The 13,792-nt window shown below is 45.0% G+C and overlaps 1 protein-coding gene across 1 annotated transcript; it reads left to right on the top strand.

Moving 5' to 3' along the window:
* Nucleotides 1-2,508: 2,508 nt before the first annotated feature.
* Nucleotides 2,509-11,427, top strand: LOC147902981 (ABSCISIC ACID-INSENSITIVE 5-like protein 2). Its single transcript, XM_087374087.1, has 3 exons — nt 2,509-3,848; nt 3,948-4,019; nt 10,778-11,427. The coding sequence occupies exons 1-3, from the start codon at nt 2,922-2,924 to the stop codon at nt 10,856-10,858; spliced, it is 1,080 nt and encodes a 359-aa protein (XP_087230213.1). The 5' UTR covers nt 2,509-2,921; the 3' UTR covers nt 10,859-11,427.
* The last annotated feature ends 2,365 nt before the right edge of the window (nt 11,428-13,792 follow it).

Here is a 13,792-nt window from a genome sequence, read left to right as displayed (position 1 = left end):
TTAGTGGCCTGATGTGCAAAAGGTGCTTGGACTATTGGTCTAGGTAGTTAATGATTGGCTCATGTTCAAGTACTTGTGAGCGCACAAGCAATGGTGTCCACCTCAAATCTCATCGTGTCCAAATATTTGTGAGCGTACCTAGGCCAAATAGTTATTGGTCTAGGTAGGTAATGACTCGACTCATGTCCAAATACTTGTGAGTGAGAAAGCAATGGTATCCACCTCTCTTGTGGTATCTATGGAATTCATCAATATTTTCAATAAGGGCTTTCTAAGAACTTCTTCCATGAATGCGGATACAATTCTATCCTAAAGTTATAGTTTCTGTGTTCATGGCTGCAAATATCTCATGTGGAAAATAGACAAATAATTTAAGGAAAAAATAATCGACCTTACTTTTGTAGTTGAGCTTAATTACAATTCTCTATAAAAAAGGAAGATATGTCTTATTAGGTGGCAATAGCGATGCCTCCATTCTTAATAAAGGAAAAGATGCATTTCATTGATGGCAAATGATATTTTGAAAGTCAAAACTTTATAATAGCACTTTGTAGGAAACTCCAAATGTACTAATAGGTTCATATTAAATGTTGGGAAACAAAGTTGAGGATAGCTCTCTGGATCTCTGGCTGCCTGACACACAATCACATGCATGCATGCATACCTTACATCACATGCACATGCACAATGCACTTGTGTACATGTGCACATACACACACCTAGGTGCATTGATGTGCATGCACACTTCAACCCACACATGCATGTGTACACGTGCACCCATTTGTAAAGGAACAAATGAAAGGAGATGTAACATGAATGATTGTGCCAGTAGTAAAAAATCACTCACTTAGTCATTGTGTTCACGAAAGATGGGGTAAGTAATGGTAGGAGAATTATGAGTCCCAGTCCAACCATGGTGTTGAGGATGATCGCTTGCCAATGTAATGAGAGTACTTGAAATTTTTTGGGTGTGCACTCCCATGTGATAGTTTGACTCCACAAGAGTTCCTCCTCTCTAGAATTCTTCCGGTAAGCTCAAGATTCATGGGATATGAACTGAGCCTCATGTGTAGAGTGTACTATGAGCCCTCTAAGAGCTAGGACATAGGTAAAGGGATTTTGTGCAGATCATACATGTTGCTCATGTAACAATGAGAATGTGCTTGATCATGGAAAATCACAACATTTGCATCCATGGCAATACCCCCCCCCTAGAAGAATGCTGGGAAGTTGATTGCATTTCTCATGCTCATGGGGCTATGGTAGGTTGGAGTGAACATGACTCCACGTGATGAGGCCCTAATTATGCCATGAGATGTTACTCCCCCTCCAAAGCTAGTTGGGAGACTCTTGTCACAATGTACTAACTCCCCCTATGCGCCCATCCATGATCCCATTGCATAATTGACCAGGACCTATGCTCTCTGAGCAAGATTCGAACGAGGGTAGCCAACCGCTTGTTTAGGGAGATGCCCTATTGCCTGAAATTGGTTTCACATACGTCCATGGACAAGTATGTGGAAGTCCCCTCAATCGATAAGAAATTGTATTGTTGGGTTTGTGCATTTCACAAATAGTTGGACACAAGCTCGAAAAAATGGACATGGCAGTTGAGTCACACCCAAAAGAAGCAAAATCTTGAGCGGCATCCCAAGCTTGCCCAAGAGCTTGGGTGGAGGGCGGAAGTCCATGAAAATTGGGACCAATATACTAATGTGTGTAATTTACCATCAAGTTTGTCTGCCGTTTGTGACTTCGCTGTCGGATGATGAGTAGTTTTTCTTTAAAAAATAATCGGACGTCGATTTTCTCGGGCGTTGTCGAGCTTGTGTAAATCTAGCCAAAGCTGATCTGGAAGTGATTTTCATTTGCCGTCAAAAACTTGGGCAGCATAATCTAGAATGGTACTACCTCCCCCGAATACATGTGCTCGAATCAAGCCTACTCGAATTCGAATGACATGTGTGATGAGGTGAAGCCCGTCCCCAAGCTTGTGAAGGTGGTGGAGTCCTCCTCGAGTGAGCCATTTTCCAAGTGGGAAAGGATTCCTCCCTCATTTTCTCTAGCCCGCGAAAGGCGTGGGTTGGCGGAAGATTAATCTTGACCATGGGATCAAGATTTATTCAAAACCGTAATGCCATCAACCTGCTCGAGTCCCACCTACCTTCAAACAAACACTCTAAGCCGCCGCCCTGGGGGCCTGGGAAAGGTGGGGGAGTCGTCTTGTCCCAATTAGAAAATGGCTCGCGGGCTGCCAGCCGACGTAGGAAATGGCGGGCGGGCAGCGAGAGCGGGCTTGCGATGTTCCGAGGGGGAAAGTCTTGGGCGACCAAGTTCGCTACTCGGAAGTGAGCCGGTGAGGGATAAAACGGGGGTGGTTTTGTTGTTGGGGGTGGTGGTTTTAAGAAGGGGAGGGCGGTTTTGAAATATTCTCTATTGTTGGTGGTGGTGGTGGTGAATATAGGATTCATTTTCACGTTGCCATTTCATCATCGTCGTCTTCTTACAACAAAAACAACACCACCACAGCTACATCAATTTTCTTTGCACAATTTTGAGCTCCTCCTCCTCCTCCTCCTCCTCCTCCTCATCAAGCTCCTGGCTATGGCGATCGCCACGCTTTTGCCCTTGCCTCCGACGTCTATGGCGTAACAGGTTCCTTCTTCCCCCCCCCCCCCCCCCCCCCTTCCCGCTCCCCTGATGAATTTCCGCCTCCTTTTTAGGGATCCCCCCCTCCCCTTGCCTGCATCTTTCCTCCCGTTTTTCCCTCCCCACACCATCCCTGCTCTCCCTCCCCCTCGCCGAATGCTCTCACCTCCTCTCCCCGGGTCGCTCCCGGTCGAGATTTGATCTTTGTTTCACCCCCTCGCCTGCATCCCCCCCTTCCACCCTCGCCTCGTAGGCAGGTGATTTGTGCCGACATGGGATCGCAAACCATGCTCTCGTCTTCCGCTGGTGGAAACTCCGGCCCTGCTCATACTTCCTCCTTTTCCTCCCTCACACGGCAGCCTTCTATCTATTCCCTCACGCTGGAGGAGCTTCAAAACTCTATCAATGAGCCAGGGAAGAACTTCGGGAGCATGAACATGGATGAATTTTTGAAAAATATTTGGACTGCGGAAGAGAGCCAGGCAATGGCCGCAGCGATGGCAAGCGGCCCTTCTGGTGCGGATGCTCGGTCTGGCACTCTTGCTCGGCAGCAGAGCTTGCAGCGCCAAGGCAGCCTCGCCATTCCTAGAACCCTGAGCAGGAAAACCGTGGACGAGGTCTGGAAAGACATTCAGCGAAAGCCCGAAGACACTTCCGCAGACACGCAGCAGCGTCGCCAAGGAACTCTGGGGGAAATGACACTCGAGGATTTTTTGGTAAGGGCGGGCGTAGTAAGGGAAGACGGTGATGCCGTCCAGGCAGCCGATGCAAACGGTGGTCTTTCTATGTATCCTCCTGTCTCCGGCGGCACAATTTCTGATACGCATCCTTCCGGTATGGAGATTATGGCCGCTCCGACTCTCCAATCAGATTGGATGGCTTACGCTTCTCGTCAACAACAGCATTTGCTGCAGCAAGCGGAGGCTGCCGCTGCGTTAGCAGTAGCCAAAAGGGGGGTTCATCCTCCGAATCTGATGTTGCCAGGCAATTCGATGTATGATGGACTGCCGGATGGTGCAGGGTTGGGTCCAGGCAGTCTTGCGAGCGGCCTTGCATTATCGCCCGTCGTCTCTGACTACTCTATGCATGGCAAGAAGAGAGGTGCAGCTGAGGCTGTGATTGAAAAAACCGTGGAGAGACGGCAGAGGCGAATGATTAAGAACAGAGAGTCGGCCGCTAGATCTAGAGCTAGAAAACAGGTGAAGAGTAAATGTATTCTTGTGGTCTCAAATACTGGTCACTACACAGCACAATTATGGCACCGATGGCTCAGTTTTCTACGTTATGCTGTATTCCAGGCTTATACCGTTGAGCTAGAAGCTGAGGTAACTCTGTTGAAGGAGGAGAATTCAAGACTGAAGAAGCAACAGGTGCCTTTTTCGGTCCGTCGTAGTAGTCTTGCATGCTGGCTTTTGCGAATTGTTTTATTCTTGCGTAACTGCTCGTTGCCTTTAAAGATCCATGCCCTAACCAATCTTCTCTTAAAAATAATTCTTTCTACACAAGGATCGATTTTAAGTATTAGTTCGTTAGCAAATGTTGTCTGATCTCGTATTTAAAATACGAATCAGAGAATTTGTTACCATGGATAAGGTTTAATTAGGGAACGACAGGTACTGGGGCTAATGGTATGGTACGATCCTCGAGTATTCTGGTTTGCATGCATTTCGTACTTCACTGGGCTAGGTAAGCTGAGCTTGATCCACAGAAACCAGTGGATATTCTTATGACGAAATACGAGGAAGGGCTGCAGACGTGGAAGAAGGTCAACTCTGGACGACAAATATGAAACCCTAGAATCTGAACTGAGGTCGAAAACTTTTGCAGACAGGACGAGCAATCAAGGTAACGTCAGACTGTTTAGGCAGCTAACTCGACTGTCTGTTTTACTTGCATACACTTAAAGCTGTTAGAAAGCCATGGCGGATAGAGGGAGAAAGATAAGAGTACTCAAGTGGGGATAAAGGTGGAGCAACATGGTGCAAGATAAGAGAGATGTTCACACAATGTTTGTTTTTAGTTTTGTAAGCCAAGTACATCATTTTATGTTCACAAGGGTACCTCCATCCACATCATTGCTTAGCTCACTCTCAGTACCTCATCACCTACATCACTCATTCTTGACCCTGCAGACTCCAAACACACCACTCACATACGAATTGTACACATTTGGTGCACGCATGAGCAAGATGTTTGAAAAGACCCAACAGAGGGTACACGCAGCGGAAGACTTATAGTAATGCCCAGGAGCTCACACAGTGTGCGGTGTGGGGTGTGGAATCACAAACTTCTTTACTTATGTGCATTCAATAGGTGTGCAGACTCATCAATAGACAATGAACCAAACTAGATAGAGAAACCACCATATAATATATTTCCGTCCACAACTATGGACACAATACAAGAGAGACAGATCCAGAGTCCCACCAATGGTGTGGTTCTCTGATCTTACCACAAAGTCCTCCTATCTGCTGGCTATCTCTAGACTAGAGTCCGCGTGCTCCACCTTGAGCGTAAGTAAACTTTCCGTCTAGGATGATCCTCTCCACCTTGCTGTCTGGAAACCAGCCTAGGTGGGCAGCCTCCTGGCTAAGTCTGCAGCCCTGCTAGCACCTCTCTATCCTCCTGAATGTAGGTCCAGAGGGTGGCTGCCTGCTGCTCCTTTCTGCTCTGGATCTGCTGCTGCAAGTGATGTCAAAATAAGGCCTGAATGCCCTCTTTATATAGGCCCAAGAGCCTGGCCAGCCAACCGACCCAGCAGCCCTAGAAAGGGCCGACTGCTGGTCGGTTCAGCCCCCTGCCCCTGGCTGACCAAAACCGACCCACAGCTCCCTATTTATGGGACTGTGGGCTGCCCTTTTGGGGCTCTCAATACAAGGGCCCTTGGCCCACCTTTCAAGGGCAGATGCCCTATAAATATAGGGTCCAGTCCAGCCTCTGATCCCCCTCTTTGCCATGTGGCCCTGCGCCACTGTCTGCCTCCATGTGAGGCCTGTTCCAGCCTGCTGTGCTGGCCTGCCAGGTTTCTTTCCAGGCCCCAAAGCACTGCTGTTCCTGCTGCTGTCAATGCGCCTTATCCAGGGCTTGCTGCAGGTCGAGATCCTGCCTGCAACCCTTGCCATCCGGGTCACCTATTCCGTGACTGCATCCTGCCATGAAGGTGCCTTGAGCTGCCTCTGCCAGGCCCTTCACTAGCACCTGGGTGCCATGCTTTTGCGCTTAGGTTCACCCCCCCCATGCTCTCCTCATATGGGGGCTTACAGATGGGGCGGTGACCTCTCCAACACCCCCTCTCACCGACACATCTCAGCCCAATGCCAACACGTCGATGAAGATGCTCCAGTAACTCCCTGGTTGTAGTCCTCTGGAACATTTCGGTGTCGAAATCTTTTCCTGGCTTTTCATCCAGTGGCTCCTGCTCCACCAGGTCCGGTTTTGCTTCTGCACACCATCCTGGTACACAGGTCCATCTCTGGTAGCACCTCCTGGTACCACCTCCTTCAGTCGCATTCCCGCCTCTGAACTCCAGCAATCCAGCCGTCACGATCTTCCAGTCGTCCCCCTCATAATGAGTGAACAACCTGGAGTCTTTCAGGCACCATGCTTTGAGGGTCTGTTTCAACCCGTCCTTCCTTTGGCAAGGTCTGCAACCAATGAATATTTCCAGATAACCTGGACCATGAACTCTTGCTGAGTTCTCAAGCAGGTACTCTTCTGGCTTCATTACTCTTTGTCCACCACCTTCTAGCAATCTGCGTCCGAGATTTGAAGAAGCACCAATACTTCCCCTTCTGCCTTCGAAGAAGGCCAATTCCTTCCAATCTCTTATCACCTGAGACAAATGAAGAGCAGAATCTCTCCACAGCATGCTATAAAGGCTCAAATGCAGAATATCAAATACATACCAGACTGTTGTACTGCCTGAATGTTCGCTCTGAAAGCAAACCCTGTACCTCAATGAGGCACCCGCCAAGATCCTGTGTAATCCTGTACTGTCCCCTTCTGAAGTCCAGCATCCATCTGACCATGAGACCCTAGGGCTTTCCATGGAATCCACCCTCGTGTCAGTATCAACAGCTACACACCTGGAAGGTACCAAGCGCTCCATACTGTCCTTCACCTTCACAAAGGCATCCGACTCCTCGTCGACCCACATCTCTATGTCAGACATCCTTACTGTGATTTCTGGATCAACATATCTGACCTCGGTAACACTTGGTGATGTCACCAGGAACAATTCTTCGATTACCACATTAGCTTTGGCCTTTCCCTCTGAATCTGAGTCAGACTCCTGTTTGTTTTTCAGATCCGCCTTTTTCTTTCTGCAGTCCTTTGCAAAATGTCCGGGCGTATCACAATAGAAACACTTCTTCTTGTGCTTCCTCTTCGAAGTATAAAGAAAATACTTGGAGACAAATAAAAAATACTGAAGACAATTAATGACTGAAGAAGATATATATATCACAAACGGAACTCAGTACAAGTGAAGATATGAGAGAAGCTCTGGAGGAAGCAAACGTCAGTCCTGACAACTGTAGTGGACTTCTGCACTAGCTCCACAAGTTGGAACTGAACCAAATCTGAGACAGCAAACTGATGCAGGGGTTGCTGCAGATTTGGAATAGAAGGAACATAATCTGGAGCGGAAGTTGGAGGTAGATCTGGAGCAGAAGTTGAGGGCAGATCTGGAGCAGGAGTTGGGACAGATCTGAAGCTAAAAGAAGGCAGATCTGGAGCAGAAATTGGAGCAGATCTGATGCAGAAAGGAGGGCAGAACTGAAGCAGAAAGGAAGGCTGATCTGGAGCAGAAAAGAGGGCAGATTTGGAGCAGAAAGGAGGGCAGATCTGGAGCAGAAAGGAGGGGCAGATCTGGGGCAGAAAAGAGGGCAAATCTGGAGCAGAAAGGAGGGCAGCAGAGGAGGCAGCCAGGAGGCAGAAGTTGAGGCAGCAGAGGAGGCAGCCAGGAGGCAGAAGTGGCTCAGGGTGTGCAGGAACCTCTGGAGCTGGAAGAGAGGAGATTGTGGAATACCTAGCGCCCCCCCCCTTTAAATAGGAAGGGGCTTTAAGTCGGTCAACCAACAGGTTGACCAACCTGGTCAGATTTGACTGACCAGGTCAATCTGGTCGGCCAGATCTGGTCAGTCCAGAAAAAAACTTTTTTAATAATTTTTTTATTTTGTTTGACCTCTGAACCGGGGCTTTTGACAGATCTTCGGTTGTGGATTTTTGCCTCCGATTCGGGGTTTCTTTGACAGGGTTCGGAGAGGCACCAGTGGTGTTTGTACCTGTTTATCCTGTCCTCGAGAATTGGAGATTGCCTGGCTTAACACGAAGTCCCCTCATCGTCAGAGTCATCTTTATTGGACTTGCCACCGTTAGGCTTGCCCTTTCCTTTACCAGCGGAATCCTTCACCAGCATCGCCTTGTCATCTTTGTCCTCGTTGTAGAGCTTCTCCCGAGCTTTCTCCTGTAGCAGTAATGGACACAACTCCTCAAATGTCAGAGGTTTGGTCCTCTGTCCTGCTGTCACAGCCGTAACAAAGCTCTTGAAACTCCGAGGCAGTGTTGATTCTCTCTTTCTATATATCGTGTACTTGGCATGGCCTCTTTTTCTTGTATGTTGTGTATTTTATATGCTCTCTAATCTATAGTTACTAGTATGAGGTATAATCGATGACTCCATCCTCGGATCTCTATGATTATGCGCATTGCAGACATCTAGCATCAGTTTACCTTTCAAGTTACTCATTTTTGTGTTAAGGAAAAAGGTTAAAGCTGAAATGGAAAGTTTATAGCTGAAAAAGTGGTTTTTAGACTTTAGTTCAGCTCATGCCCTCTAGATGGCAAAAGAACCGCAGTTTTTGAAGGATGTGGATGTTCTAGTATTTAATTAATATGCTTTTGAAGGATGTTCTAGTATTTTTGAGGGATATCAATAATGTGTATCAACATACTATCGTTTTGGGAATGGCATTTGATGACAGATACTGACAAGGGCAAATTGAGGCGACTTGCAAGCTAGGATATGTAAACACATGCAAACATATTTCAGTTTTTTGAAGCAATGAGAGATTTTTTGGTCCCCCTCCATCACGTTGTAAATTTGTGGACAAAATTGATTTGGGTAGAGATAGTTGTAGCAATGGCCAAGATTGGGCCAAGTTAGTGGAGGTTTGCTTGCTAAGTTCTTTTTCTTCTTTTTTATTTTTGTCATTTTCTCATTAAAAAAAAATAAAAATTGTACTTTGTTCTTTTGCTTGTTCTATAAACAAATTTAATTTGTAAGATTGGATATATTCGAGTCTTATGAAGGTATAGCTCCTTATACACCAAGACATTGTCTCTGCAGGGGGGGTCTTGGAAATATTGTAATATTTCAGACAGTGACCATTTGTATTAAGTAGTTAGGGGCAATTTTGGGCAATTTTCCTTCTAAGATTTTCCTCTCTAACTACAGTCAGTGGTTCAGCTAGTGGTTGAGTGAGTTTTAGCTCACACTAGGGTTTTGTCGTGTTGAGAGCCCCTTTGTACTGCATTCTTGCAACCTCTTTTCAAGATAGCTGCATGTTTTGGTGCTCTCCACCATCTCCACTTCTCACACATAAGTGACGTGTGCACACAAGCATACTCAAAGAAACAAACAGATAGGGATAAATACACCCAATCAGGCAGCAAGATAATGCTCCAGATCCAAATGCTAAGGTTGACCTGCCAAATGCTGCTGCTAGATTGTACCAACATTGAGCACAACACTGCTCCTATTACTGGCATTTACCTCCCTCTGCTGGGTGCTCTGTGGTTGTGTTTTATTAGCTTTGCTTGGTTGGGAGCACAATGGCTCTAATGCCTCTAATAGACGGAGGGAGGGATCCCCTGCACCAAGCTGCTGACCTGGCCGACTTGCCAGCTTAGCCGACCTAACTTAATGTATGGACCGATCTATGCTTGGGACCGGTTGTGCCAATCTGCTGACCTGGCCAACCAGGCCTTGCTACCTGCAAATTTGTGTGTTGTTTTCTTCGATGGAATCTGTTTGTTTCACTAATGGAGCTACATGTGGAGACATAACGGTGCAAACTTGGATGGAATTGGTCTGTTTCACTAATGGAGTTATTTGTGGAGACATAATGGTGCAAACCTTGGGTTTTAAAAATTCAGCCCATGTGCAGGGCCTCATGGAGGGGTGGGAAGTCTTTCAAATGCTCATCAACAGAAATAATTATGCTCTTTTTATTAACTTTTTGGGTGGAAACAGTAGGCTTCTAGTGTCATAAGTCACTCTTCCAGATTTTTTGGGGTTGTGGGTGTCCCTTGAAAGTTGAAACTTCTGTATGGCCATCTTGTGTTCCACACGTCTGTGAGGCATAGGCCAAAATTTCCTCTTACTGAAATATGCCATATGCCCGTCCTATCACCCCGAGAGTTTGACTAGGCCAATGCATTTGGATCCTTCCAAGAGTAGTCAATTAGAGCTCCAGACTTGCCATACAGCTTGATAATTGGCCTCTGTTCCATGCATGGGAGCAATAGCGACCAGAAATGTACATGCAGGTGTGCCCTAAATTACTAATAGCCAATGGGCATGGTTGAAATGAGCAATCTGGACATCAGGTATGTTACTGCTGTTCTGGCATCATCATGCAATACCCAGTCATATAGCCAGGGCAATCTTGTGCTGGCAATTGCCTCACGAATTTTCTAGTTCATCTTGTGTTTCTGTGGCAGCTAGCCATGTTGGCTTCACTAATTCTCTCTGCCGATTTGTACTGTCATTGTCGTACTCATAAGCTGAACGCAAGAGGAGGGCATGATCGCTATGGATGATGGAATTTCCCCAGGGATGTTTGAATTCGTATCACTAGTCACTAACTGTATTTTTTGGTAATCCTTAAAATTATGTTTTTCATTTAAGGCACAACTTTGACCCAAGCTAATAATTTGGAAGAATTGTGTGTTCTGCTTGAAATCACACATTTTATTTCAATATGGCATGGTATACATCATCAATCTTCTCTCTCACATTTTGCATGCAAATGTGAATTTAGTATTTGTGTTTCTTTCAGTTGGATTGTACCTTGCTTTGCACAAGCTAATGGAGGATGTGATAATCCTGGTAACATTTTGTCAGGCTTTGGAGGGCCGTCTGCCTGAAATGAGGCATCAACAGCAATCACAAACACGCGTCCTCCGCAGAACTCGATCTTGGTGATAGCGTCCTCTCTCTATGCAGCTTTGTTCAAGGAAGATGCACTTCCTGGGTAAATGAGTCGTGTATCTTTGTCATTCCTCTAGCTTTAGCTTAGCAAAAGGGGTGCTTGAAAAGGACCCATTGAGGATGCATCACCAGCTTGACTGACTGTTAGGAATAGATCTATATAATATCATTCAACTATGGCGGGTTACAGAAGTCCATGTATAAGCTCTCCACATTGCACATCTGTCTTGGAACTCACCTTTAGAAGCAGACTTGAACTTCAAAGGTTGTTGCCCAATGTAAATGCCAAATCTACTGGATTTGAGCTTAAGAAAGGATGGCATCATGAAGGAGAATAATTATTGGCTTGGTGCAAGTCATTGGTACATAACGCACCTCCACAGGAAGATGCTTCAGCATAGTTTTTTCTAAACCTTCCTAACAAAGCTGTTGGAGAATCTTTGCATAATAATGTTGATAGATGGTCTGTTTCACACAGTGGACTCCTCTTCTGCCAACTCACCTCCATTTTAGAGTTAACATGTACTGTTGACACTCTGCTTTCCTTTTATTTCGAATGCAATTTTTTGGCCCCATGGTTTTCATTTTGTGTTTATTGCAGTCTCGTGTTCAGAAGCTTTACAATAATTTTGAGGAGTATATTGAGTGTATTGGAAAGTCTTTTAATAAGTATAATTGAGGATTATATTGAGTGTGTTGAAAGGTCTTATAACAACTATTGGAATGGAAGTGTTTGTAATCAACCGTGCTGAAAGTGTAAATGGGCTCTACAATTTAATTTGTATAGAAGTTCAATAGTGAACCTGAAGTGAGCTTTTGCATGCAATGATCAATAATGTGAGAGTTCTCATGTCTAATTATTATTGTCAGCGTAGTGATTATACCACAAATTTGAAGAGAGTACTGAGAATCTTATTAGTAGCTGATGTGAGGAAGCTGTAGTGCAACTCCTAAATTTAAGTCTTTTTCATTAATTCATAAAATGACAGACAATTGACAGCTTAAGAGACTTGGAATGCTTCGTCTTTTAAACTACAAAGAAAGAAGCATATAATTTGGTTGTGGGTTGCCTTTGCTGCAAGTTCAGGAGCCTTAGAGTCCTTTTCTTTGCATTGTGGTTCAGCAGGGTGGCTATAGCATAGACTAAGACTCTCTTTCTGCTGGCTGATGTGCATACCTTGGAAAATGTGGGTGCAGGTGCGGGCATGCAGGCAGGTGCGCAAGTGTGCACCGTGTTGTGGGTTGGAAAAAACAGTGTGTTAAAAGTCAGGTTGCAGTGCCTTCCATAATGTGTGCGCGCACATTCATGAATGCATGCTCCCATTTGTATTTTGTGTATTTTATGGTGGAAACCGGATTCTTTGAGGTTAAGGACTAAACAATATATTGAATCATAGAACAACCTGAGGCAGAAAGAAAGAAAGTTTATTAGAGTCTTAGGATGACCGATGGGTCTATGAGACTAAGAAACCTGATACAACAGGCTGCAAGGGTGGAGCTACTAAAGGAGCATCAACACCCACACCCATGCTAAATGCTACATGGTCATAGAGAAACCTCAATACTACATAGTCATAACATCAACATCCTCATCATCAACATCATCATCATCATAACTCATCAAAATCCAATATCCAGCCTGATCGGGTATAATAGATACAGGAACACCCCCCCTAGAAAGGAGGTCAGGATGGATCTGGTGGACGGTGAGTTCGCAATGGTATAGAGTCAAAGAGAGAAGAAAGGAAGAAAGATATGTTACTGTCTTCAATGAGAGAGAGAGAGAGAGAGAGATTACTGTCTTTGAAAGGTCTCAAGTACAAGCCCATATTCTGAAAAAGATGAAAATTTAGGTATAGCTTCACAACCAAGAAGTTTACAGGCACTCTCTCACTCTATAAGTGCATCCTCTTTTGTATCAACACCTTATACTTTCATCATAATAGAGGTCATCATTGTGATTTGATGGTGATTCATAAGTGGATGATCCATGGGATTGCATGAGGCAGTTCTTGTGAAGTGCGTAAACCATTGTCAACATTATTACAAAAACATAACTATGTTCTAGTCATATCATGGTATGATCTTCATCACATCAGTTTAAGATTGAGAGTCTTTAGGCTTAGATAATCAACACTTATAGCCCGTTTGCCTTCTTTTTTAGCATCCTTCACTTTGGTAAGTTGGTTTTATGTTTAAGTACGGTCGAGGTGAGCTCCTCAAATATTTAAATGCGTGCACCTTTCAGCTTATAGGTTTATGTAAGAATCTTTACCCTTGCTTCGTTGTCTTTAAACATTACTTTTGCATGTGTCCCACATCGCATGTCTGATATAATTTCACATGGGTCAGTTTTCGTTAGGCGATGGATTTCGTCTTCTGTATATCCCTCATCAAACCAACCATTTTGCAATCCCTCCATTCATAGACTTGAGCTATTGTTTGCCTCTTGCTCTTTCACCTCCTCATAGAGGTCCGCTTAGATAATTTTCTTGACTTTGCTTGTCATCTCTTGTCTTCATTGGGTGGTCATTTCTTGGATTGTGGGGATGTATTGCATTTGTGCAAGAACTCTTGGATGACTTCTTGATTACCATTGCTTTTCAAGTCGTTAACTTTTCTTTCCATGGCTGCAAGTTGAAGTTTGAGCTCTTATTACAAAAATTTTGGACTTAAAAAGGGGTCCTTTAGAGAATTATGAAAATATTAGAGGCTTGGATAAGGTAATATGGAACCCACCAAGGAGATTATGCCATGTGGACTTCTGTGTAACAGAGGTTCCCTAATTTTAGGGGAAATTTTATTTTTTTCCCAAAACACCCCAAAAAACGTAATTGGTGCTTCATACTAAAACATTGCCCGTGGTAGGTCAGGCCTGCCAGGTCATGCCTCCTTGTTTTCCTCCCATCCAAACTAGCCCCCAACTAA

The sequence above is a fragment of the Dipteris shenzhenensis genome, chromosome 4 (assembly GCF_047967505.1).
Source record: "Dipteris shenzhenensis isolate YYH24624 ecotype China chromosome 4, Dip_SZ_1.0, whole genome shotgun sequence".
Lineage (NCBI taxonomy): Eukaryota > Viridiplantae > Streptophyta > Polypodiopsida > Gleicheniales > Dipteridaceae > Dipteris > Dipteris shenzhenensis.
The sequence above is the reverse complement of the archived record's forward strand: the minus strand, read 5'-3'. Positions and strand labels throughout refer to the sequence as shown.